This window comes from Colletotrichum aenigma (assembly GCF_013390185.1).
Source record: "Colletotrichum aenigma strain Cg56 chromosome Unknown KSG_Cg56_contig03, whole genome shotgun sequence".
NCBI lineage: Eukaryota > Fungi > Ascomycota > Sordariomycetes > Glomerellales > Glomerellaceae > Colletotrichum > Colletotrichum aenigma.
Window position 1 is genome coordinate 1,461,081 of NW_023500909.1, and position 22,881 is coordinate 1,483,961.

At 52.8% G+C, this 22,881-nt stretch overlaps 10 protein-coding genes across 10 annotated transcripts; 5 read left to right on the top strand and 5 right to left on the bottom strand.

The window, feature by feature from the left end:
* Nucleotides 1-393: 393 nt before the first annotated feature.
* Nucleotides 394-954, top strand: CGCA056_v004369 (uncharacterized protein; the record flags this gene model as incomplete). Its single annotated transcript, XM_037319624.1, has 2 exons — nucleotides 394-699; nucleotides 760-954. 2 exons carry the CDS (start codon nucleotides 394-396, stop codon nucleotides 952-954), a joined length of 501 nt encoding a protein of 166 aa, XP_037181035.1.
* A 294-nt stretch (nucleotides 955-1,248) lies between these two features.
* Nucleotides 1,249-3,063, bottom strand: uidA-0 (Beta-glucuronidase; the record flags this gene model as incomplete). Its single annotated transcript, XM_037319625.1, has 1 exon — nucleotides 1,249-3,063. The coding sequence occupies one exon, from the start codon at nucleotides 3,061-3,063 to the stop codon at nucleotides 1,249-1,251; it is 1,815 nt and encodes a 604-aa protein (XP_037181644.1).
* Nucleotides 3,064-3,711: 648 nt separating this feature from the next.
* fmqE-3 (MFS transporter fmqE) lies at nucleotides 3,712-4,862 on the top strand (the record flags this gene model as incomplete). Its single annotated transcript, XM_037319626.1, has 3 exons — nucleotides 3,712-3,929; nucleotides 4,001-4,337; nucleotides 4,425-4,862. The coding sequence occupies 3 exons, from the start codon at nucleotides 3,712-3,714 to the stop codon at nucleotides 4,860-4,862; spliced, it is 993 nt and encodes a 330-aa protein (XP_037181967.1).
* A 2,422-nt stretch (nucleotides 4,863-7,284) lies between these two features.
* CGCA056_v004372 (Cytochrome P450 monooxygenase TRI13) lies at nucleotides 7,285-9,100 on the top strand (the record flags this gene model as incomplete). Its single annotated transcript, XM_037319627.1, has 2 exons — nucleotides 7,285-8,358; nucleotides 8,417-9,100. The coding sequence occupies 2 exons, from the start codon at nucleotides 7,285-7,287 to the stop codon at nucleotides 9,098-9,100; spliced, it is 1,758 nt and encodes a 585-aa protein (XP_037181970.1).
* Nucleotides 9,101-9,720: 620 nt separating this feature from the next.
* Nucleotides 9,721-11,055, top strand: CGCA056_v004373 (Secondary metabolism regulator LAE1; the record flags this gene model as incomplete). The annotated part of the gene is made up of 7 exons (XM_037319628.1): nucleotides 9,721-9,881; nucleotides 9,937-10,103; nucleotides 10,164-10,181; nucleotides 10,263-10,332; nucleotides 10,381-10,432; nucleotides 10,492-10,577; nucleotides 10,638-11,055. The coding sequence occupies 7 exons, from the start codon at nucleotides 9,721-9,723 to the stop codon at nucleotides 11,053-11,055; spliced, it is 972 nt and encodes a 323-aa protein (XP_037181645.1).
* Nucleotides 11,056-11,391: 336 nt separating this feature from the next.
* Nucleotides 11,392-12,108, bottom strand: at (Sophorolipid acetyltransferase; the record flags this gene model as incomplete). Its single annotated transcript, XM_037319629.1, has 2 exons — nucleotides 11,392-11,701; nucleotides 11,759-12,108. 2 exons carry the CDS (start codon nucleotides 12,106-12,108, stop codon nucleotides 11,392-11,394), a joined length of 660 nt encoding a protein of 219 aa, XP_037181964.1.
* Nucleotides 12,109-12,878: 770 nt separating this feature from the next.
* On the bottom strand, nucleotides 12,879-15,071 carry SEO1-6 (putative transporter SEO1; the record flags this gene model as incomplete). The annotated part of the gene is made up of 10 exons (XM_037319630.1): nucleotides 12,879-13,070; nucleotides 13,148-13,248; nucleotides 13,312-13,489; nucleotides 13,542-13,624; nucleotides 13,677-13,727; nucleotides 13,778-13,902; nucleotides 14,403-14,509; nucleotides 14,567-14,682; nucleotides 14,739-14,861; nucleotides 14,915-15,071. 10 exons carry the CDS (start codon nucleotides 15,069-15,071, stop codon nucleotides 12,879-12,881), a joined length of 1,233 nt encoding a protein of 410 aa, XP_037181963.1.
* A 522-nt stretch (nucleotides 15,072-15,593) lies between these two features.
* Nucleotides 15,594-16,865, bottom strand: CGCA056_v004376 (Core trichothecene cluster (CTC) protein 14; the record flags this gene model as incomplete). The annotated part of the gene is made up of 3 exons (XM_037319631.1): nucleotides 15,594-15,600; nucleotides 15,741-16,628; nucleotides 16,687-16,865. 3 exons carry the CDS (start codon nucleotides 16,863-16,865, stop codon nucleotides 15,594-15,596), a joined length of 1,074 nt encoding a protein of 357 aa, XP_037181966.1.
* A 1,927-nt stretch (nucleotides 16,866-18,792) lies between these two features.
* ARI1-1 (NADPH-dependent aldehyde reductase ARI1) lies at nucleotides 18,793-19,848 on the top strand (the record flags this gene model as incomplete). The annotated part of the gene is made up of 2 exons (XM_037319632.1): nucleotides 18,793-19,157; nucleotides 19,221-19,848. 2 exons carry the CDS (start codon nucleotides 18,793-18,795, stop codon nucleotides 19,846-19,848), a joined length of 993 nt encoding a protein of 330 aa, XP_037181965.1.
* Nucleotides 19,849-19,953: 105 nt separating this feature from the next.
* CGCA056_v004378 (uncharacterized protein) lies at nucleotides 19,954-22,137 on the bottom strand (the record flags this gene model as incomplete). Its single annotated transcript, XM_037319633.1, has 1 exon — nucleotides 19,954-22,137. One exon carries the CDS (start codon nucleotides 22,135-22,137, stop codon nucleotides 19,954-19,956), a length of 2,184 nt encoding a protein of 727 aa, XP_037181647.1.
* Between the last annotated feature and the right edge of the window lie 744 nt (nucleotides 22,138-22,881).

Here is a 22,881-nt window from a genome sequence, read left to right on the forward strand (position 1 = left end):
TGCTCGGTTGTCTCCCCATCACGAGAACGAGGGGGCCTGCCAAAAGTGGGAAAGATGGGAGGCAAACATCCAATGATCCAATGTAACCATGCAGCTTAATCAGGCACGTAAGTGTGAACGGACGAGACGATCGTCTGAAGAACGAGTCTATAAAGATCAGCTCGATCTTCCTCTAATCCGCCTCTTCTTTCCTTTCCTCATCACGCTCTACAATCATTACAACCTTGTTTGTTTTCTTCTTCTCTTCAAAACAGCTGTGCTGTCTTCAATCTCTTCCTAACGCACTTGATCATTCATTCTTCTTGGGTCCCTCTCTTTCGTCTCTTCTTAACTTTCGACAACTTTTTCAAAGTCACCAAGACCCCCCCCCCCCCCCCTTTCCAACCTTTCAAAATGAAGTTCTCTCTCGTCGCTGTCGGCTTCGCTGCCTTCGCCGCCGCCGCTCCCCTGGCCGCCCGCCAGAACAACGTCTTCTCCACCCAGACCTTCAACGACCTCTCCATCAGCGGCGGCACCGCCGGTACCGCCAAGCAGGAGGCTCTCGACAAGCTCTCCGGTCTCCCCACCGACCTGAGCACCGTCAGCAAGGCCGATCTGGACTTCCTCAACAGCGTCAACCAGATCGCCAACGACGCCGAGAAGGAGGCGTTCAACCCTGCCATTGAGGCCGCCACCGGCGAGGAGGCCGATGCTCTCCAGGTAAGACCTTCAGCCATCTTTGCAAGCAACCAAGGACGTCACTAACTGTGCAATGAACAGCGCGGCAAGATCAAGAACAAGGTCCTCAAGCTCACCGCCACCATGCTGAAGCTGCAGGCTCAGCAGGCCCAGGGCGAGGACGTCGCCGACAAGATGGCCACCGAGCAGAAAAAGCTCGACAACAACATCAAGCAGGACGAGGATGAGGCTGGCAACGCCTCCACCGCCCTCGACTTCGACGCCTCCACCGCATAATCGATTTAATTACCGGGAAGGCATGGGTGTCCGGGTATGAAAGCCCATCAACACTACATGATTGGATGAAAGGGATGAGACAGTATCGATCATGAGAAAATCACGAGATGAAAAGGGCGCTGTGTGCCGGACTCGGATGATTCGATCAAGTGCTGGCCATTGTAATGTTATTGGGGGTTGTATGGATACCAGTATACGCTCTAATAACCTTAAAAAGAGATTAAAAACCCTTAAAACCCATGTGGCCTGTTGAAGTGCATGCTTAATTGAATGATTCTATTGACTAAGAAAGTCTCAAGACAGAGCCTTCTTCGGCATTTCTGTCCATCTCTTCTTCAATACATGGACCGAGCTCTTCGGTTTTCTGTCTCGCGTGAAGACCCCCTTTTTGTTTCCGTCTACACGATGGATACCAGATGTGGTATGGAAATCCGCAAAATTCCACACATGCTCACCGATGACGCTGTCAACTCGGTCAAACACGCGGTGGAACATTTCCAAGAACCTAGCTTGGTACTCCTCGCTCCACGGCAAGTCGGTCACAGAATGCAGCCCAGACAACGCCTCCGCACCGTACTCCGTCATAATAATGGGCTTCCCGTATTTCACCTGCCATCCCAAGAGATCATCTTCCAGCACCTTCTCCGCTGCTTCCAGGTCTCCAGTCTGCGAGTACCACCCGTAGTAGCGGTTCAAGCAAATAACATCGAAAAGGTCCGTCACGCGGTCTTTCTCAAACGTGGCAAAGCCCATGTTCGCAAAGCACACCGGCCGCGTCGGGTCCAGCTTACGGGTCAACGACACGAGCGGCTCCAGGTACTCCCGCGCGCCGGGCTCAGCGGAGGCCGGCTCGTTGGTGACGGTCCACATCACCACGGACGGGTGGTTCTTATCGCGCGCCACCAGCTCCCGGAGCGCCTGCTCGTGGGCGGCCTGTGTTTTGTCGCTGCACGCTTCCGGGCAGAAGGTCGGCGGCGGCTTGATGCCGAACATGCCCGCAATAATGCCAAGGTTCAGACCCACCGCGGCCGTCTCGTTGATGACCACGATGCCGTGGCGGTCGGCGTAGTCCAGGACTTCTTCGGCGTACGGGTAGTGAGATGTGCGGAAGGAGTTGGCGCCCATCCAGGACATGAGGTTGAAGTCGTGGATCATGTAGGCTGGGTCGAAGCCCTTTCCGCGGATGGGGCTGTCCTCGTGTTTGCCGAAGCCGGTGAAGTAGAAGGGGCTACCGTTGATGAGGAAGCGATTGCCCTCGACTTTGATTGTTCGGATACCGAAGGAGAGCTCATAGGTGTCTAGCACATCGGCTGATCCAGGCGCGGAGAGAACTCTGGCATGCAGTTGGTACAGGTAGGCGGCCCCGGGTTGCCAAAGATGCGCCGACTCGATTTCGATCCGGCCTTTGGAAGTGTTTGCAGACGCCACAAGAGACCCTTGTTCGTCAAAGACCAGAACCTCAACAACGTCGTCCGTGACAGGATGTGTCGTTTCAATCTCAAAATCGACGACTCCTTGGCTGTTACCGCCAATTTCTGTTACCACAGTGATGTCTTTAATGCGGTTTTGAGGCACTGAATAAAGATACACCGATCTCGCAAGCCCGGCATAGTTGAAAAAATCATGCTGATAATGCTGCTTCCGTTTTCCATTGGCGAGGTCCTCAATTCGCCCGGGCGGTATCGTCCCCCAAGTAAGTTCGTTGCTAACAGCAACGGTGAGCCGGAACTTCTGTCCTGGTTTGACGACGTCGGTGATGTCCGCCTCCAAGGGGGTGTAGCCGCCTGAATGATCAGCGACTAGCTTCTCATCGACGTAAACGCGGCCGTGGTGTGTCGCAGCGTCGAAACGTAGGAGGTAACGTTGTGTGGCCCAGCTCCGGGGGACCGTGACGTGGCGCTGGTAGTAGACCCAGCCAACATGACTGCGGATTTTCTCGTCCACGAAGATGTCGTTGTAGCTGGCTGGGACTGGCACCTGCAGTGTTGATGGAATGGTTTTGGCCCAGGGTGCATCCGTTTCAATGTCGACCGAGTCAGCGATGGCAAAGTTCCAGATGCCATCGAGAGACACCAGCTCTCTGGTGGAATTGGCCTGGGGCTTGAGCATGGTTGTTGATGAAGAAGTCTTGGCTGATTCGTCGGTTGTACATGTGGTTGCCCCCGATCGTGAAGTTCCAAGTGGTGATGAGCAAGCACTTTTGACATGTCAAATGTCGCACCCTATTTGTCGAAATATGGGATACACAAACTTCGGGTCATCCGCCAAAGTATCGGCCGGTCGGGCTCCGATCTGCCGTTGCCGTCCCTCACTGCCGGCTTTCCCGGCCAGGATCACCCGCCACCTCGGAAGCTCCCCCACTTCGCCTGCCCACCATGCTTCCGTTCCGTTGGACTCACACAGGCCCTGACTGCCAATGCCAATTGCCATATCTAGAGATAAAAGAAAGACGCGGAGTAGTCCGCCAGGAATATCACCCGTACTGCGACCCAGTTCACGGGACACACGACTCGCATGTCTGGGGTTCGTGCGGGGAGTGGGGGATGGATTCGGGGAGAATTGTGAAAGCGTGGGGGATAGTCTGGGGAACACATCGAAAACTCTGGGGTGCATGCCAGGTTGCCGGGTCTCTCCAAGATTGAGTTCGATAGCTTGAACGCACTATAAAGGCAAGGTTCACACAAGCGGGCAGAATTCAGCTTAAGTCGAGCGAGCCAGACCCTGCTTCCATTATATTCGAGCTGCTCTTCGATAATCATGAGTGGCGACACAGATCCCAAGTCTAACGTCGAAATGGTCGAAAGGCCAGGCCAAAGCGAAGTTCAGCAAGAGTCGGCACCTGTGGAACGTCCATGGGGAGCCATTCTCCGCCATCGCAAGGTGGTCTTGTATGCGATCCTCGCCAACATCGGGCCGCTGATGTTCGGATACGATCTTGTGGTTGTTGGGGCTATCTCAGCTCTTCCAAAGTTCCGGTATAGCCCAGTGCGACTAGTTTTCATCTCTGACTTATTCGTAATTAAATAGAGCTAATACCTCAAAATAGTGAAGATTTTGGGGATGGTTACGGCAGAACGTCAATCCTCCCAGCGCTGTGGCTCGGCTTGTGGAACGGTCTTGTCCAAGCCGGCGCTGCAGGAGGTTCCATACTCGCTGGGTGGTCCCAAGACCGCTTCGGTCGGCGGGCAACGTTCTTCCTCGGGAGCATCTTGGGAATAGCAGGGACAGCTGCAGCTTTCACATCGGGCATGCCTTCCGGTACAACTGACAGAAGGGTCTTGTTCCTATTCGCCAAGATCATCATTGGAATGGGCTGTGGCGTGCTCATGTCCGCTTGTCAGACGTACATCTCTGAGATCGCACCCAAGAATCTTCGTGGTGTCGTCCTGGGCTTTATGCTTTCAACGTTGTAAGCAAGCGGATCTCCAAGCTGATCCGTAAAGAGAGATGCTAACGTTATTGTTTGACAGTCTTTCGGACACCTCCTCGCGATCACGATCGTTTACAACGAAGTCGGCAACCTGAGTTCTGAGTCTTATCAGATCCCATTCGCTACACAATGGGCATTTGGCGGAGTAGCCGTCATCGCCGCTCTGTTGCTGCCGGAAAGCCCGGTATGGTTGATCTCCCAGGACAACATAGAGAAAGCGGAAAAGTCACTGCAAAAGCTTGGAACCGCCGGCGGTCAAAATATGCTCCAGAGAATTCAGGCTACACTAGCGCACGAGGATGATGACACGGCCCAGGGCAGAGGTCCCCCAACCTATCGCGAATGCTTCCAGGGCGTCAATCTGCGTCGTACGCGCATCATAATCTTCCTCAACATCCTTCAGCAGTTCGTGGGCATGGCACTGTTGCAGAACGGGGCTTACTTCCTTACCATGGCTGGCATGTCCGCCAAGTACTAACTCATGGTTAACCTCATTGGTGTGGCCTCGAATATGGTTGCGAACATGGTTGCGAACATGATCTCGTGGTATACAGTGCCGAGGTTTGGCAGAAGAACAATGATTCTTATCAGCATCGTTCTTGATATCTTTTCTTGGGCTGCTTTGGGTATTGCCGCCTGTTTCAGCACCTCCGCGGCTGGATGGTGAGTTCGGAAGGATATTCTCTTGACGTTAGCTCGTGACTAAAACCATTCGTAGGTTCGTTGGAGTCGCTCTTCTTCTTTTCGGGTTTTAAACAGCTTCGGCGTCGCCAGCGCAGTTCCGGTTATTGCTTCCGAGATCTCCTGCGTCCGGCTCCGATCCAAGTCCGCCGGCATCGGCCTTGCCGCGCAATCTATCGCAGCCTGAATCTTCAGCTTCTTTACGCCCTATCTCTACAACCCAGACGAGGCGAATTGGGGAGGTAGAATTGGGTTCTTCTTCGCGGGTACTAGCATCTTAGTGCTCTTCGTGTCGTGGCTGGAGATTCCTGAGACCAAGGGAAGAACCCACGCCGATCTTGACTTTCTGTTTGAATCACGGATCAAGTCTTCTGCTTTTGCAAAAACTACTGTACCGGAAGTTCAGAACGCTGAAGATGACTTGAAGGGATTGGGTGGTGAGAAGTTTTAACGGAATACTTATCATGGGCTGCTGCTGTGTAGAATTCTCACTGCCAAGTCCGAGCCTCAGCGTTGAGATAAACAATATTCTTCAACATTGGAAATCAAGGCTTATCTCCAAGGCACGATTGAAATCACTATGGTTGTCTAATGCAGGCTCGTTTGAAACCACATATCGTGAACAGTCAAGACAAAGACTCCAACCAAACCCTCCAGTGCACGTCCTCCTGCAGAAAGCAATCGAGATTGCAGAAGGGGTCGAGTCCTCGGTTCGAAATACAGCGGAGCCAACGCCCCTGTGGTGTCCACCTGTCAGGGAGCTTGGTGACGAATTACTCGCGTTCTCTGGTCAGAAACAGTCACATCCACATTCACTACCGACGTTTGCGGCCCGCACCCTAGGGTTCAGACTTGCCGCACAGCCGCCTAAATGGGTCCTGAAGATTGATAACACGTTTCCCGTCGCTGCGACGTCAACAACCTGTTCAGCTCATTCAGAGCTCATCCCCGATGGCACAATTGGCTAGCGCGTCAGACTGTTAATCTGGAGGTTGGTGGTTCGAGCCCACCTCGGGGAGATTCAGTGGTTTAAATCCACCACGGGTTCTGTCTTTTGATGTTTTTGTTTTTTTCCATCTGATGTCGCTTGCCGAAAGTTGTGCACCGTGACTCGTCTCATTTTTTGCCGCAATTCAATCTGCTGTGGCCCCTGCTAGCGAACCCAAGACTAACCAAATATGAACAAATGTCTCCGGCGTCTCACTCTATGTTGCCGATCGCTTAACATCGTGTCTATCTGCGGATCTCATTTAGCTCAAGATTTCAGAGATGACATCGCGTGAGGTTTGCATAAGCGTCCGCTTTTGCATCGCGAATGCACCTCAAACTGGATACGGCCTCGACGCCGTCGCCACGTTTCTTTGGCACTGGGCTGACCGCTTGTTTGCTTGTGTATCGCCTGGCATTTCACAAAAAAGCAAGGGCCTCTGCCGGGAGTGGACTAGGTGACATCAGGCACATGGGGCCTGGGCTTCTTGACGAAACCGCGATAATCACTCTCAGCCACCAGAGTGGCAGAGACACAAATCCGGTCGGAACAAACCCACCTCATTCATCGCGCCTCAAAGAACTGACTAGTTACGCGTTTCCAGTGACTCTGATTGGCCCGTTTCCAATCTAATAGGATGAACCAAGAAGAGTCCGGTGTTCAGCCGCTCTCCCGTACAAACGGAACCGAGACCAAACATCAGTCCGGCGGACGCCCGCTTAGGGCAGATTGAGCATACAATCTGGAGCCTTCCGTTTCGATCGATATCATTCGTCCATTCTTAGAGAGTTTGCTCCCCAGTGAATATGGCACAATAAAGCCTGGTAGAGACAGGCGGGGCCTCGCGGGGGCCACACGGCTCACATACGGGGGTCATCCCTACTCACATCAATTTTCTGCGACGAGTGAATTGCCGCGTCTGGTAAGACGTTCGTGTCCCACTCTGCTCCCGTGGCGGCTTCACCAAACTCTTATGGGTTTCTGCCGGTTGCCCGCCCGCGGAGAGCCTGACGAGCTGCGAACTGCCCCATGCTTCTCCCACCGGACCCTTAAACTTCATCTAGAAAACGGACGAATGGTCCAGCCCGATGCTCCGTCTAGATGTCCGACTACGTCTCAAACCCTCACGCGTGTTGATGATTTAAAAAGCGCCGTGCCGCTCGCTGGCAGAGTCCGAAACCCTCTTTGACGTCACGCATCGCGGTAATTTCGACCTCTCACAGACATCAGGATGCCAGGCATCAGCGTGCCTTCTGGCTCAACCGACGCGAGCCTTCTCGCAAAGCCATATGCCCTTCTCTCTATCGCAGCCGTAGTGCTCATCTACGCCATTTACCGATGGGCCCTGCCCAAGCCGATATCCAACATCCCGCACAATGTGAGCGCCACGAAGAGCGTCCTGGGAGACATCCCCTCCCTGATGGAAGGCATCAAGCGCACCGGAGAATTCAACCTTTGGCTGCAGGAGCAGGCAGCAAAGTTCGGCTCGCCGCTCTTCCAGGTCTTCATCCGTCCTCTCGACCGGCCCATGTTGGTCCTGTGCGACTTCAGAGAGGCGCAGGATATCCTCATGCGGCGCAAAGAATTCGACAGATCGCGCGCGACGGCCGATCTCTTGGAGAGCAGTGCGCCGGACCACCACATCCATCTGAAGACGGACAGCGAATGGAAGCGGCACCGAAGGCTTTTGCAGGACCTCATGTCCCCGGGTTTCCTCAACGAAGTTGCCGGCCCTGCTGTGTATGCGGGCGTGCGGAGACTCATCGACCTCTGGAACGACAAGACTCGGATGGCTGACGGACGGCCCTTCCCTGCTGAGTTGGACATCTACTATGGAGCCCTGGACGCCGTGAATGCCTTCACCTTTGGCGGCAACTTCCCCATCAGCGCCATCAAGCCCTCACTGGAAGCCGTGGAGAGTCTCAAGGCCGAGGATATTGAACGACTTCGAAACGCTTCCACCTCCGGCAACAAGCCCATGGATTTCCCATACGGAGAATGTGATGAGAAGATCACGGGAACTTTGGATTTGGCCGGCGCCATCGAGCATCTGTTGGGATCCCCGATTCCCAGGATCAAGTGGTGGTTTGTCAAGAGGAGACCTGAGATTGTGAAGGGTATGGCAATCAAGCAGGCGTACGTCAAGGAGGAGATCGCCAAAGCGCTGCAACGCCTCAAGGAGAGTGGCAACGTGGAGGAGACGAAGGTTTTGTCTGCTGTCGAGCTGGTTGTGCTCAGAGAGAAGAAGATGGCAGAGAACGAGGGTAGACAGCCCGACTACTTCAGCCCTATTATGATTGATGAGGTAAGTAATGACTTCTTTCATCATCACTTCGTACTCATAGTTTGCTAACCTCTCTCAGGTCTTCGGCGTAGTCATCGCAGGCCACGATACAACTAGCACCACCATGTGCTGGGGTGTGAAACTCCTAGCAGACAACCCCGACAGGCAGATGAAGCTCCGCGACGCTCTCCGGGCCGGCTTCGCCGACGCCGCAGCTGAGGGCCGCAGCCCCAGCATCAAGGAGATCACGAACACCAAGATCCACTACCTGGACGCCACGATGGAAGAAATCCTCCGTTGCGGCGGCGCCGCCCCGCTGATCGACCGCGAAGCCACCTGCGACACCGAGCTCCTGGGGCACCACATCCCGAAAGGCACCGTCGTGATGATGCTCGGCAAGGGACCCAGCATGATGAAGCCCGCGATCCCGGTCGACGACTCCAAGCGCAGCAAGTCCAGTCTCGCCGCGAAGGCCCGCGTCTGGGACGACGACGACGTCGACCAGTTCAAGCCTGACCGCTGGCTTGTCGATGGCGAGTTTGACCAGCAGGCCGGCCCTCAGCTTGCTTTCGGTCTCGGCACACGTGGGTGTTTCGGACGTAGGCTCGCGTACCTGGAATTAAGGATTATCGTGACGCTGATTGTGTGGAACTTTGAGCTGATGCAATGCCCGGAGGAGCTGTCTGGGTATGCCGCAAAGGAAGGTCTCACGTTCAAGCCCAAAGATTGTTACGTCCGTCTGCGCGCACTTGGCAAGGAGTAAGCTTGATGTTTTGGGCAATTGTAAAGTTTGGGCACGAGGAACCGGGCAGCATAGTTCAGCGCGTCATGACCAGGGATTTGTCCTTGAGTGTAATTTTAGGCATTAGACTGGATGCGATCATCACCAAATACCAATCCTATCTACCCAATTAATTATCCTTGGCCGCATTCCTATAGCATTTAACAAGTCCCGAGTAACTGCATTCAGCCAGCTCAGCGGGAAGGCATTTTTGCTTGATCTTATACGCCGAGGTTAATCCTCATTCTAGGTCATCCAAGGTAGGTATGGATCAAGGGCAGTCGCGCGGGTGGTTGCGCAAGGGAGACTGTCATCGGCTTCTCTCTCGTTCGAAGGCACTAAGATAGGGATAAAGGTCTAGAGTCTTGTCGCCACGAGATATGATTCGGGCGACTCTTTGAGGCATATTATTTCAGTCTCCACCAATCACAGCGCGCCCCATCGTGGTGACAGCGACGGACTGGCTGGACGTTTTCAACTTCCCCGCCCCTCGGTTGCTAGCGTTGCTCTCGCCCAAGATGCACGCGCAGAGGCTCCAGCACGATGCATGACGCAGCTGATCAAGTCGTTCAATTCTAATATCACAGTATTGAATTTCGAAAATGGCAGACACCACCGAACAAGCTCCCCCGGAACCGATCGAGGCGGGCGATGCTGGCCAAAGTGAGGACGAGTTCGAGCCCCAGGAATGGGAATCGTCCTCGTCTGGATCGGCTTCTGTTACGTCATCCATCTTGCAGCATGCTTACGCCAACGGAAGACGGTAAGAACTGGATAGCGAAATAAAATACCATCGCGGCTTTGTTCACGAGGTTTAGGTATCACTACTATCGGGACGGAAAGTATCCCATCCCAAACGACGATGTTGAACAGAACCGCGAGGACATGAAGCACGCCATGGTCATGGAATTAACCGACGGGAAACTCTTCCATGCACCAATTGGCGAAACACCTGGGAAGATTCTGGATCTAGGAACCGGAGTTGGTGAGCCCGACCCCATAAAACTTGTCTTGAGAACACGAACGTGTATTTACAGATTTACAGGTACCTGGGCGATAGAAGGTGCGTCTGATTCTAGCTTACGGGCAACTCTGTCACATAAAGTGCCATAAGGCAGGTATTCACTGATAGGATCCCTGCTAGTCGGAGATCTCTATCCCTCTGCAGAAGTGACTGGCTTAGACTTGTCTCTCCCATTCAATCGGACTGGTTTGTACATGAATTCAATCTCTACGTCAGCCCTCCCACTAACAGTCTCAAGGGTGCCCCCAAATGTTCACTTCATCGTCGATGACGTTGAGGACGAATGGCTTGTAAGTTTAATGTGCAAAATGTGCAAAATGTGCAAGTTTCTGTGGCTGACTGTGCTCAGTCTGGCGACAACTTCGACTTCATCCACATGCGGAACCTCGCATCTTTGGCTCATGACCTACCCAAGTTGCTTGAACATGTCTATGCGTAAGCATACAAGATTTCCAGTCCCCATTTCGTTTCGGGCTACTAACTGCTCCCTCATAGCAATCTCAAGCCTGGTGCGTGGGTCGAGACTCAGGATTTCAGCGCCAACGTCGCCTGCGATGACGGCACAATGCCTGACGACTGGTACCTCTTGCAGCTTTGGGAGAAGATCCGCCAGGCCATGCCGAAGCTCAACATCGATATACAGGTGGGACCTCGCGTCGGTAAAATCATGGAGGAGGCAGGCTTCGTCAACGTGCAGAAGAAGTCGTACAAGGTCCCTGTCGGGACTTGGCCCAAGGACAAGACCTTGCGCTTGGTGGGCATGTACATGCGAACCGTGACTGAGGACTTCCTGGGTGCGGCGGCGAGTAAGCCGTTGGCGGCTTTGGGCATGGAGCGGACGGAGATTGAGGTCTTCCTTGCCTTGGTCCGCAAAGCGATTAGGGACCCTGAGGTGCATGCGTATGGCACTTAATACTCATGGATTGGACAAAAGCCTCGTGCCACTGAAGGCGAGCAGGCTATTTGACAAATTACGAGAGGTGGGAATGGCCGCCATCATATGATAAGAAGGGGTCATCAAAAAATCCTTGATCTGACATATTGCAAGTCAAGCTGCTGAAGACGTATCGTCTATTTGAGGTGATGCGATGATAGTACAAGGCCTTCTGTAGTGACCATGGCTTTTTGGAGAGTCCGTCATCAACGTAGTTACTTCACAAGTATTTAGTAGAGATTGTCACCACGTCAAATCTGTTTGTGGATAACGTGAACAAATGCTCTTTGATATGAACGTCCCTCTAATAACCAATTAATCTATCGGATCTACTTTACCAACCACCTTGGCTGGAACTCCAACAGCAACTGAATAGGGAGGAACATCCTTATTCACAACCGCTCCGGCACCGATGGTACAGCCCTTGCCAATCGTAACTCCAGGAAGCACCGTAACGTTGGCCCCCAGCCAACAGTCATCCTCAATCGTGATCGGCTCCGCATACTCAATGTTGTCTCTTCGGGACTGCAAGCTAGTCTCATGCGTCGCCGTGATTAGGCTCACACCAGTAGCGAACATGACGCGGTCACCAATGGTGACGTGTGCGCAGTCTAGGATGACGGTGCTAAACAATGTCAGGAAAGAACACTTGGAACAGTCGCAGAAGGGCGAGATATCTTACTTGAAGTTGGCATAGAACCGATCTCCAATGGTGATGTTGCAGCCGTAGTCTACTTGCAAGCTCGGCTCGAGGTAAATGTCCTCGCCCACCTTGCCGAACAGCTCCTTGATCATGGCAACCCTCTTGTCGGCGACTTGTTCCGCCGTGGCCTCCTCTTCGGGGACATAGGTGTTGAATTTCTGGGCCATGCGACGTGCTCGGTTTCGGGCGTGGACCAGCTCGGGAGCCATGCAGCTGTACAGCATTCCGGAGATCATCTTTTCGTAGTCATCGCACCAGGGGACGTGGGTCAGGGATTTGGCGTAGGCCACCGCCTGTTCATTCTTCTCTGTGCGAACTGGGGGAACCATGGTGGCTGGGTGTGTCTTCAAAGAGGAGAAAGATGAAGAAACAACAAATCAAAATGAGATGCGATGAGCGATGGGCTTCTTTATATAGATTGAATGGATGGGAAGGGAGCAAACGGTTGTGGTGATGATGTCTGGAGGGGACAGCTGGCCGAATTTCCTTATTGGGTAATAAAACCAATTGATCGTCTCCACCAAAGAAGCGGCTGAATTTCTGTTGGTTAGTGAAGTTCAGAGGCTTTTGTTGGGCACCTCAAATGGAAGTACATCCAATCCAGTTGGCAAGACACGCGCTGTTGACTACCGTGTTGTGTTCCTCCGCACAGTTATGGGATACCTACGCCGATGCGCTGTGATGCATTGGGGCTAGCGTAGCGCACAGCTAAAGTACTCGCATTGCAGGGCCTAGTTACAGGGGGCACATTGCGGTCAGAATACCCGACAGCAAGTCGACGTCTCATGACCAAGAACCACAATGGCGGTTACACATGGACCATTGAGCTCAAGCCAGATTGATTTCATCAAGCATTTCATATTTTTGTCGTCTCTCTCTCAAGGCTGAAAATACCTAGGCCTGTGCGTTGCCTCAGAACCAACCCCGATCTGGAACTCATTGAACCTTAAATGAGTTGAAGTCTTGAAGACTTCTTCTGATAGCTGGTCATACTATGATCGACCCATCCATTCGATAATCAGGCACTCATCCAGAAACCTATTTATTGTCTGTTGTCTGGTGTCCGCTCACATTCATCGCGAAATGCAGCACCAAGTGTCTACACTCTTCCAACAGGCTTTTGCCTAGCGAGATCGCGGTTGTAGAAATGCCGAATCAGGAGCGCCGTCAGGGCTGCGCAGGCCCCAAAACCAGCAGTAATGTAGTTTCCGGTCACAATGTAAGGCTGAAGGTTCGCTGGGAAGGTAAAGATAGGAACCCATGCCGTAAAGATGTAGGCAAAAGCGTTCATCTGACAATGAACATCCAAGTGTTAGCTTCGGCCCACTGACAAAAGGGGATCAATTAATGTTAGGTAGAATGACTCACCAAGGCAGAGGTGTACGCTCGCTTTTCTGGATCATGTCTGCTGGTCTCGTTGACCCAGGCCCAGGTGATTCCGGCACACGTGCCGGAGAGAGCGGTTAGATCTGAGAATGATAGTTAGCAATGATATTGGGGAGTGAGAGATTAGTACGAATCTAAGGCCTTACAGTAGAGAGCCCAGCGACTGCCAATATTCGATGGATGTACAGGAGTCGCGGCAAGGGCGATGGGGAAAATGATAGCCATGACGCTGGCAAACACCATGCCCGGCCATCGAGCTGATCCGGGAAGACTGTCGGAAACCCATGAATTGATGAGGGTGCAAACGATTGAGATGATGTTTATCTGTATCAGATTTCAGCCAAGCACGATATCAACTACATATAGACGGACTCACGCCGAGAGGGATGATGTTGATTTCAGCAACTGAAAACACTGGAGGTTTTCCGGTAACGTTGTAGCTCTTCACCCAGAAAATCACTGGAATTTGTTAGTCCAGGATGAGGGGAGTGCCAATTCCTTTGACACTTACTGGATCCTCCAGATTGACCGAGTTGTGCGAGGAACGCGAAGAATATGGGGACTTCTAGTGTCAGCGAGAGAGACTTCCATCGATACAATGAGTGTTCCTACATAGATAGACGTGCCAGGTGGTATGCCATCGTTTGATGTCCTTCCATTTGAAAAGTCCAGTCATCGGCCGAACCTCGCTAGGCATTCTGGCACGAGCCAACTCGACCTCCTTCTCGGTGAAGATCCTAGAACTTGTCAGGAATTGCCCGTTGTGGCTGGAGATGTCAAAAACTTGGATAAGTACGAACCAATTTGCCTTTGCACGGGCCGGTAGCTGATGCACGGGCCGGTAGCTGAGGCATCGCAAAAGCTGTCCAGACGGCACAAGGAAAGGAAATGTAGCCGCATACACTAGAAAGTTATTAGCTTCACCACCCTCATTGGTCAGCAACACAGGTGTAGCCAAAGAACTCACATGTACATCCATCTCCAACCAGGCAGACCGCTGACTCCATCTAAGCCTACATAGACAGCTGCCATCAGGAACCCCGAGAAGAGAGGCCCCACAGACGTGAAAACTTGAATCAGGGTGTTTCGTCGAGCTAACTCGTAAGGTTTGTAGTAACTTGAGCAGACATACATCACCGCAGGAAAATGACCCGCTTCAAATAGACCAACACTGAGCAAAGGGTAGGACTGTGAGCTTTTTCAACGATCAGAATGAGAAACGAGAAGTTCAGCTTACAAAAAGCGGAAGACATAGAGCTGGTTGACATCTTTGACACCAGCAGTAGCGAAGGTGAAAACGGTCCATGATAACTCAAGGAAAGCGATGTAAAGAGGCGCATTGACCTAAAAGATTTTCGTTAGTCCTGGAGGTCATTCACGAGTGCCCTGGGGATTGCTTACACGGGTGAGAAGCAAGTTGGATGGGATTTGACCAAACACGTAGGCCGCACTCCAGATGGCGTTGGCGTAGTTGAGCTCTTTTCCATAGAGTGCGAGGTCTTCTTTCATACCGCTATCTGATTGATGTCTTAGCTTATCGTTTCGCATGATTGGTTCTGACTGTTGCACATACTGAACGCATTGGTGATGTTGACTTGGTCCAAGTAGCGACACATCACTCCCAGAGCAGAGGAAGAGATGAGCGTCAAGTCGAGCTTGGTGAGAAATCTGGCCTCCTCTTTAGGGACATCCAGGGCTGCAATGATCAGCACGATGATGCATGAGAATATATCTGGTTGAGAGACGTACTTGACCAGAAGAAGGACTTCCACGTCCTCTTGGACTCCGTATAATTTGCGCCATTGGTGGTTTCATGATCGGAGTCCTTGGAACGAACTGGCGATTTTTCGTGGCTATGCCGGACGACGGAAACGTTCTTCACGTCTTTTTCTTGAGGCAGTGACATGATTGCAACAGCCTTGGACATGTACGCACTGCGCCTGATGGAGACATTTGCCTGTTGATCGAGATTGAGCACTGATCTTATCTGTCACGCCAATAGCCACATCCATGGGCTCCTACTCTGGGGACCGGTAGGTTGGGGTTCGAATCCAGTGTCGCCTTCAGCGGGTCTCATGGCGACATCGCGCGATGAGTGGCCAGACTTCAGTCCAGGGCATCGTCAGCTCATGGTCAGTCATGTCTGCTAGTCATTCAAAATCAATCATTGCTGACATTTACAGCCAGATTTTATCGTCTATGCCCTACTTGACCACCTTAGCGATCGTCGGTTATCAGTGATGTTGGTTTTTGGCAAGGGCAATCTGCGGCCGGGAGGATGACGCGAGATTGTTCCAACCACGGGGCCATATTCAAGATGGCGTGCTTCAGCCCGTCGGGAAAAGTCCGCTCTCTTGTCGCAATTTTCGGGCCAACGTCACTGCAAAGACATGAGCCACGGCCTTGAGTGGAAAGGTTTCGGCAAAAATCACAATCTTGAAGGACGCCGGTTAACAGAATATTAAGGTGTATAGATACTATTTACATTGAATACAAGATGTCCTTTTTTTGGGATGATAAGATCATCTGTAGGGTTCGCCTCAAAGGGACGCGGGAAGGTTGAGGTTTTACTCACTGAGCTGCCAGGAACGCGTCAATGTTGGCGGTGATGTCAACCAGAGGCCACTCTGTACGGTTTCCGGCCAGTGTGCCCACAACCTTGTCGTCGCCGAACCACTCAGTCACAGCGTACACACTGCCACCGATCTGCACCGTCGCCGTAGTCGAGCCACCCTCAGCCAGATATGCATTGGGGACGGTACCGATGACCGCAGCCGAGTCCCACTTGGCATCCGCCGAGTGAAGCACGACCGTGCCATCAACGTTATCGGAGACAAGGATGACGGTGCCCCTGTACCGCGACGGGATCGACGCGCCGTCAAGCGCCGAGCCGATGGTGCTCGCCAAGGTCAATGGCACCCGGGTCGGTGTCGGAGCAGTGGCGTTAGAAGTGGTGTCGAGGTTGAATCGGTAGAGCTGTCCATCGGAGTTGTCTGCGATGAGGATCGACTTGCCGTCGGGCGCTGCTACGAGGCCAGAGAAGCCGTGAATGGTGTGGTCCGCAGGTGTCTTGAGGTACCACGCAGTCGCCTCGAATCCGTCGGGGCTGACGCGGATGATGCTGCTTGGGAAGGTGCCGAGAGCATATGTGGTGCCATCGGGGCCGTGAGCCGTGTCTTGGAAGCCGCCGTAAACGCCGCCAGTGACCTCGGTCAAATTACGTTGCCAGAGGACCTTCTCCTCCGCGAGGTCGTACTTTACGAGAATGTTGTCGCCGGTGATGTTCTGTCCTGCCGTGTCGAAAGCGGATCCGGCGTCGACGATAATGGACAGCCGGTCAAGAGGATCGACGCGGACGCCGCTGGAGTGAAGCTCGCTGTCGAAACTGAGTCCGGGCAGCTCGATGGTCTTGATCTCGGAGGTGTACGGGTTCCAAGTCGCGACGCTTGCGTTGTAGAGAACGCTAGGTAAAGCACGTGAGAAACGAGTGGTTGTTTGAAAATTATTAAAAGAATTCATACCTGAAGTAAGCCAGGCAACGCTTCTCGTCAAAGTCAGCGTTCTCGGGGTAGAGTTGAAACGCGTTGACTGTTTGGTTTCCTGACACCGAGCCGCATGTCGTGTTTTGATGTTTTGTCGGACATGCTTGGACAGCTGGCAATGCCAGTAGGGGCAGTAGACAGGTGAAAAAAGCGGCCATCTTGACTGAGGCGACGTGAATAAAGACAGATAGAAAACTCTGGTGATGGTTTTTTGTTTATTTACCAACTGTTCATGGATTTTCGGACGAGAATAACGTGAAACTTATGTATTTGCTTCAAGTCCCGGACGCGAAGACTTCCGGTTCTCTCATGTTCACTTACAAATAGAAGGTCACTTACAAATTCCCGTCATAGACATGCGCGTCAATCTCATTTCTCATAATGCTACAATGGCCCCTAACGGGGAGAACGAGGACCCGCAATCATGGGTGTAGCCGGTTACGGCAGTGCAAAGTTGACTCGTGCCCAGGCATGTAGGATAGAAGAAAACTTGGTGAGCTGGTTGTTCAGCCCTACGGATTCAAACTGCATCCGACGGGAGCTAATTGGCAACAAGCTTTTGGCAAGACCCCTACGCCCGGCAAATCTGTTTCTTACTCGACAGCGTTTAAAGTCATATCAGCCATTATTTTTTCCAGGTGTACACTCTCCAGCGGACTCAAACACCGACATTGCGACAAGTATCGACTGCTGCTCCCACCGACGTTCCCGCCGAGCCTTTCAACATCCAAACATGGATGGGATGACATGAAGTATGGAGGCCGCGGGGCACTTCATAGCGCAAAAAGGAAGTGCAAAAAGTACAGCAGAACAACAAGCATATGTTCTATTAGTATTGCTTGATTCGTTTGAGCCAATCATCGCCTCTTCACTCATCATGGTACTTGGAATGAGTAACGCCCAGCCATCGACTAGCTCGTTCGGGAAGTTCTATCCAGACCCATCAGCGCACTGCCGCTGTCAATTTCAAGGGTGACCAAGCTTTGATCTTGAGAGCTTGGCGTTTAGATAACCGTATTGAGCAAAGATTTATGATCCCCAGGAATCCGATTTCCGAGGCCCCACATTATGAACTTCTGCCTCGAGAACCGTTCTCGTCACGATCTCCGTTGCATCAACTCGCGCTTAGAGAAGACTTCTACAGGCTACCATGGAATCTGCCTGATAGGAACAGGAGGCTTGCGAGCAGATCGCGCGCCAATCTAAGTAAAAAGTGAGTGCATCGTCTTTCGATTACTAGGTATTACAACAAAAATGAAACATGAAAGGGACGAGACTCGAACTCGCGCGGGTTGCCCCACCAGGAAACAGATGTTAAGCTGACCTTAACCTGGCGCCATAACCAACTCGGCCACCCTTCCGTGTCGTGATCCTTAGATCGGTGATGGTGATTTCGGGAGGATTACGGGGATATCGACGAACCCCAGCTTGCAGAATTTTCGAACTTGGTGTTGTGGGGTATGGCGAAGTGGATTTCACGAGAGCCCTGGCCGAATGAGTCTGCACCCACAGACCGGGCCGGGCCCGGGGCCGGGAGAATTGAAAGGGACGAGGCGCATTAAGGCTGCACCGGTACAGGGATGAGAGACGGGAAGTCAATGCAGCAAGACTGCTGAAATATGCGATAGGTCTTCCGCGAACACCAACCAACAAAGGTACTTCGACTGCAACAGTGGTGATGTCATGGCAGGACCCTCAATGCAAGCTGCAGGGAGCTTTGACGCGGAACATCGTATCCTTCGCCGTGGTTTTAGTGCTTGTGGCTTGCCGGAGTGCCGACTCGCGCCTAGGATTGCAGGTCGCGTTCCGTGGCAGTCTCCAATGACAAAGACCCGGCGATAAAATGGTGTTAACCCGGACTCAATGTACGTACCGCGTGTTAAGCCCGTGTTTGATACAGCTTAGTTCCGCCGCTCCGTTGATGTAATGGCGGGTTTACGAAGATGCAGGCGTTGATGAGAGCACCTGGTTCTTGCAACCCGCGAATCAAACCAAGACCACAATCGCGGCAACTCAACCGTATAAGTCTTGCCGAGAATAACACCTACTGAAACACCAATAGAGACCGCACACAGCAACCTCAGGATGTCATCCACGAAAGGTCTTGTCCTCGTTACAGGCTCGAATGGGTTCATCGGCGCTCGAACTGTTGAGGCATTCCTTAATGCTGGATACTCTGTCAGGGCAGTAACCCGATCGCAATCGTCGGCTTCTGGTCTGCTCGACGCACTCCCGCAGTTTTCAGAGTCCGGTCAGCTATCAATATCTCTCGTACCCGATATCACCATCCCAGGTGCCTTCAACGAGGCTGTCAAGGGAGTCACAGCCATCGCCCACCTTGCAAGCCCCGTCAATTTCAAGATCACAGACGCCGACCTCATCATCAGCTCAGCGGTCAAAGGCACAACCGGCATTCTTGAATCCGCTCTACGAGAACCGAGCTTGAAGTAGTTTGTGTACATGTCTTCGATCGTGGCAGTACGGGGCCAGGGAGAAAAGTACCAAGGCCGCAGTGTTACTGAGGAAGACTGGAACGACGAGGCAGAAGATACGCTTGCGAGACTCGGCGACACTGCCACCGGCCACAACCTCTACGTCGTCAGCAAAATCAGAGCCGAACGCGCATTCTGGGAATTCCGGAACAAGAATGCAGACAAGATCAAGTTCTCCATGACGGCAATCAACCCGATCTGGGTTGCGGGGCCGCCTCTAATTCTGCCGGAAGACCCCAATAAGCTGAGCGACACCGCGATTATCGCCTACCAGATCATGGCCGGCCAGTCTGTACCGCCGGCGGGACCTGGCAATGGAACTCACGTCGACGTCCGGGACGTTGCCCGGCTGATCACATTTGCGGTGGATCACCCAGACGTTACCGATGGGCAGCGATACATTGCCGGCGGTAATGGCAACTTCGCCAATGTCCAAGCCTATAGCGATGTCCTTCGTAAGGTTTACCCAGAGAGGCGGGATATCATTGTGGAAGGCGAGCCAGGGAAAGGCTATCTTGAAGACTATAGCGAGCCCCCTAACTCTAGGAAAGTCGATGCGAGCAAGGCAGTGAAGACATCAGGCCAGGGCTGGATACCATTTGAAAAGAAGCTACTGGATGCTGCAAAGGCATATGAGAGATACTTCTAAGGGACACTAATTGTTGACTAGAAAGAAGGCATCAACCTTCGAACGTCAAGATGGTATGCTATAGGTAGTTCGTGTGAACAAGCGTTAAAATAGTCATTACTTTGTCTAGCTTATAGACTCAACAGTAACTGCCCTGACCCGTCCACTCCGACTTGACCTGACAACTCGCACATGGGCATCTTGATCGCTCAATTGACTTTCAACATGTGAGTCAGACGACTGCGTCGCACCCTCCAATACCCACGCAGTTTCATCCGACACAATCTGGGCAATCCCCTGCCAATAGTTACCCTGGCTAGAGTACCTGCACTGCACCATGAAAACGAGAATCACAGCCAGTCCAACTGCCATATTCAGAGCAACCACACCGAACACTACCATGAGACCGCGAAAGCTCTGCGGCGTCAGCACATTAAGAGATGAAGTCAACAATGCGTTTCCCTTGACATCAAATTGCGGGAGCGCATCGTTGATGATCGAGCCTGACAGCGCTGTCAAGGTGGACTGCATCGCCACACCAGGCCTGTTGGTCGCGTTGAGAATGTCGGAGAAGATGGCTTGGTATTCGACATTAGGTTTTACGTGGGAGATCCCGCTCCCGAGCGGATCCATGAAGATCGAGATGTTATCGCGCGGCGAGTTGTAAAGATCGTTGATGAGCTTGTTGGTGAGGTATTGCGTGGCGTTGAGATACTGCCGATTTTGGATGAAGTCGACGCTGTAGATGCCACGTCGCGTTGTCGTATTGGATCGAGGCCCGATGCCCAGCTGGCGCTGAACTTTGCGAGTGTCCCATACCTTTCCGTCGGCGTCCCAGGTCACCTTCGGTTCTGTCAAGTCCTTCTCACTCAAGACCTTGACGTCGGCAAAGTTGATTGCGACTTGTTGGAAGCAGATGGTCATGTCCAGCCTCAGGACACCCTTGTTGATCCGTCTGCCCTCGGGTGTAAGTTCGGCAATGGGCCTTTCGTATGTGATCCACTCTCCGTCGGTGTATGAGACATTCGGCAAGGCGAGGTTGACGCTCAAGAAACGCCCATCAGAGCTCCTCCACAGGTCATGTGTTCCGTTCGTGCGGAAGAATAAGAAAGCTTCGGACCATGCTGTCACAGGCTCACCCGAGATTGTGAAGTTTTGGGCGCTTGCTCTGGCGTTGCTGCCATCCGGCAGGCAAAGGCCGTTTGTAAGACCTTGCTTGACTTGTGCTTCGGTATACTGGAATTGTGGGAGGGAACAATTGAAGGACGAAGGGAAACATGTCCCGTCCTCGCAACCTGGCGGTAATTGTAGTCCCGCTTCCCGAAACGTTGCCTGGATTGATATGTTGCCAACAAGTGCGAGGTAGAAAGACAGCAAACTGGTCGAGGAAGGGGGCACTGTCATAGACAGAGCGGCCGAGACTGAGGGACGCATGCAGACGAACCGAGAGTCGAATCCGTAGCCTTTGCCTTCGTAGAGGCGCAATGACGACATCCTCTCCGAAGAAACGGGCAGGAAGACTCTGTTCAAGACCCCGGTGTCGCTTACTCCCAGGTTGTTCGGCGTAGAGTTCCCTGATGACGACACCTCACCAAAGGGAACGTACGCTCTGGGCCGCAAGATCCAGTCATTCGTTTGCCGATTCAGCGAAATCACCTCTTGACTCATGTGTAGTCTCAAAGTACTATCGCGGGCATCTCCAACCAAAGACGCTAGCCCCAAGTCTGAAACCAAGAGCGTCGAAGAGAACTGGACCGCGAGAGAAGTCAGGAGCAGAATGATCACGAGCGCCGCCTGCAAGACAGACTTGCGAGCCGAGGACACAAGCAGCCATGCCAGTCTCAAAGGCCCGTCGTTCGCGCAGCGGATCATGGAGATTTCGGCAACCCTGTACAGAGGTACTCCGTGTCTTTCCAGGACGATGCCCGCGACGAGGCTTGTGTAGATTGTTGATTGTGCAGTGACTGCGCTCCGAAGAAGAACGGTTGACAGGGTGATTGCTTGTGGGATGTATTGGTCGAGCATGATCCGCCTCCAGGCGATGGAGGCAGTCCTCCCATCTTCGAAACCTTCGCCGGACCACAGGAAGAGAAGAAAGCCGAGAATTCCTAGTATGAGTGTCGTTCCACCCCCGATGATTATCATGCCGTATTGCCCCAATCCATACTGCAACCGGTGCAGGTAGCTATTAGAATAATCTTTCGTCTCGTCGATTTGGGATTTGAACGTTGCTTTTGGAGACTTCGCAAACGTCACCTTCGGAGTAGGCTGTACAGACGCCTCCGCCTGAGGGAAGAACGAGTACCCCATACTCCTAGCGCATGCTCAGCTCGAAGCTGTGCGCATGTGAAGATTGGATGGAGCTCAGATGACACCCAGCAACAGACAGCTGCCATCATCTCCAACGCTCAGAGGGTGGCCATGGATATACATAAGCATAACCAACCGCGACCAGCCGCACCCTCGTCACCCACGCGGGGGAGCTCGTTCCCGTCCCACCACAGTGTCTTGAATCAAGCAAACATGCATACTCCAAAACGGATCTCCCCGCATCACAAGAATGAACGAATGGTACGCTCTTGTCAAGTCTGCCTTGCCGTGTTAGACTCAACGACGACATGGAGCTGCTACAGGTCGGCTCCAGAGTGTCGGGGCAGGTATTGGTCAATCTGAGTTGTTGGTCCGTGAATCCCTCCGCACCTTATCGACAAACATCGTGATGCATGAATGTCAGGTGGGAACTGTTCGTCGAAAAGGGGAGTTGGAAGGACGTGCGTGGGGGAGTTGCAGGGGTTCTCTGGCAGATGGCGTCGCAGAGCGTACGGCGAAGCTCGAGATGCTTGCACCGATCCTACGCGACGGGTCTTGATACCCATGGCAAGCGAAACTCTGATACGGCAAACATGGGGATTGCGCGCTGTGATGGAAGACGGGACCAACATGATGACAATTGTGAGAATGGCGCCTGTCTGTCACATAAATGCTGGAAGAGGCAATTCGACTGAGTCGGTGTTCATTCGGTTTCGGAGACGCCAATAGTCTCAAACATACGCT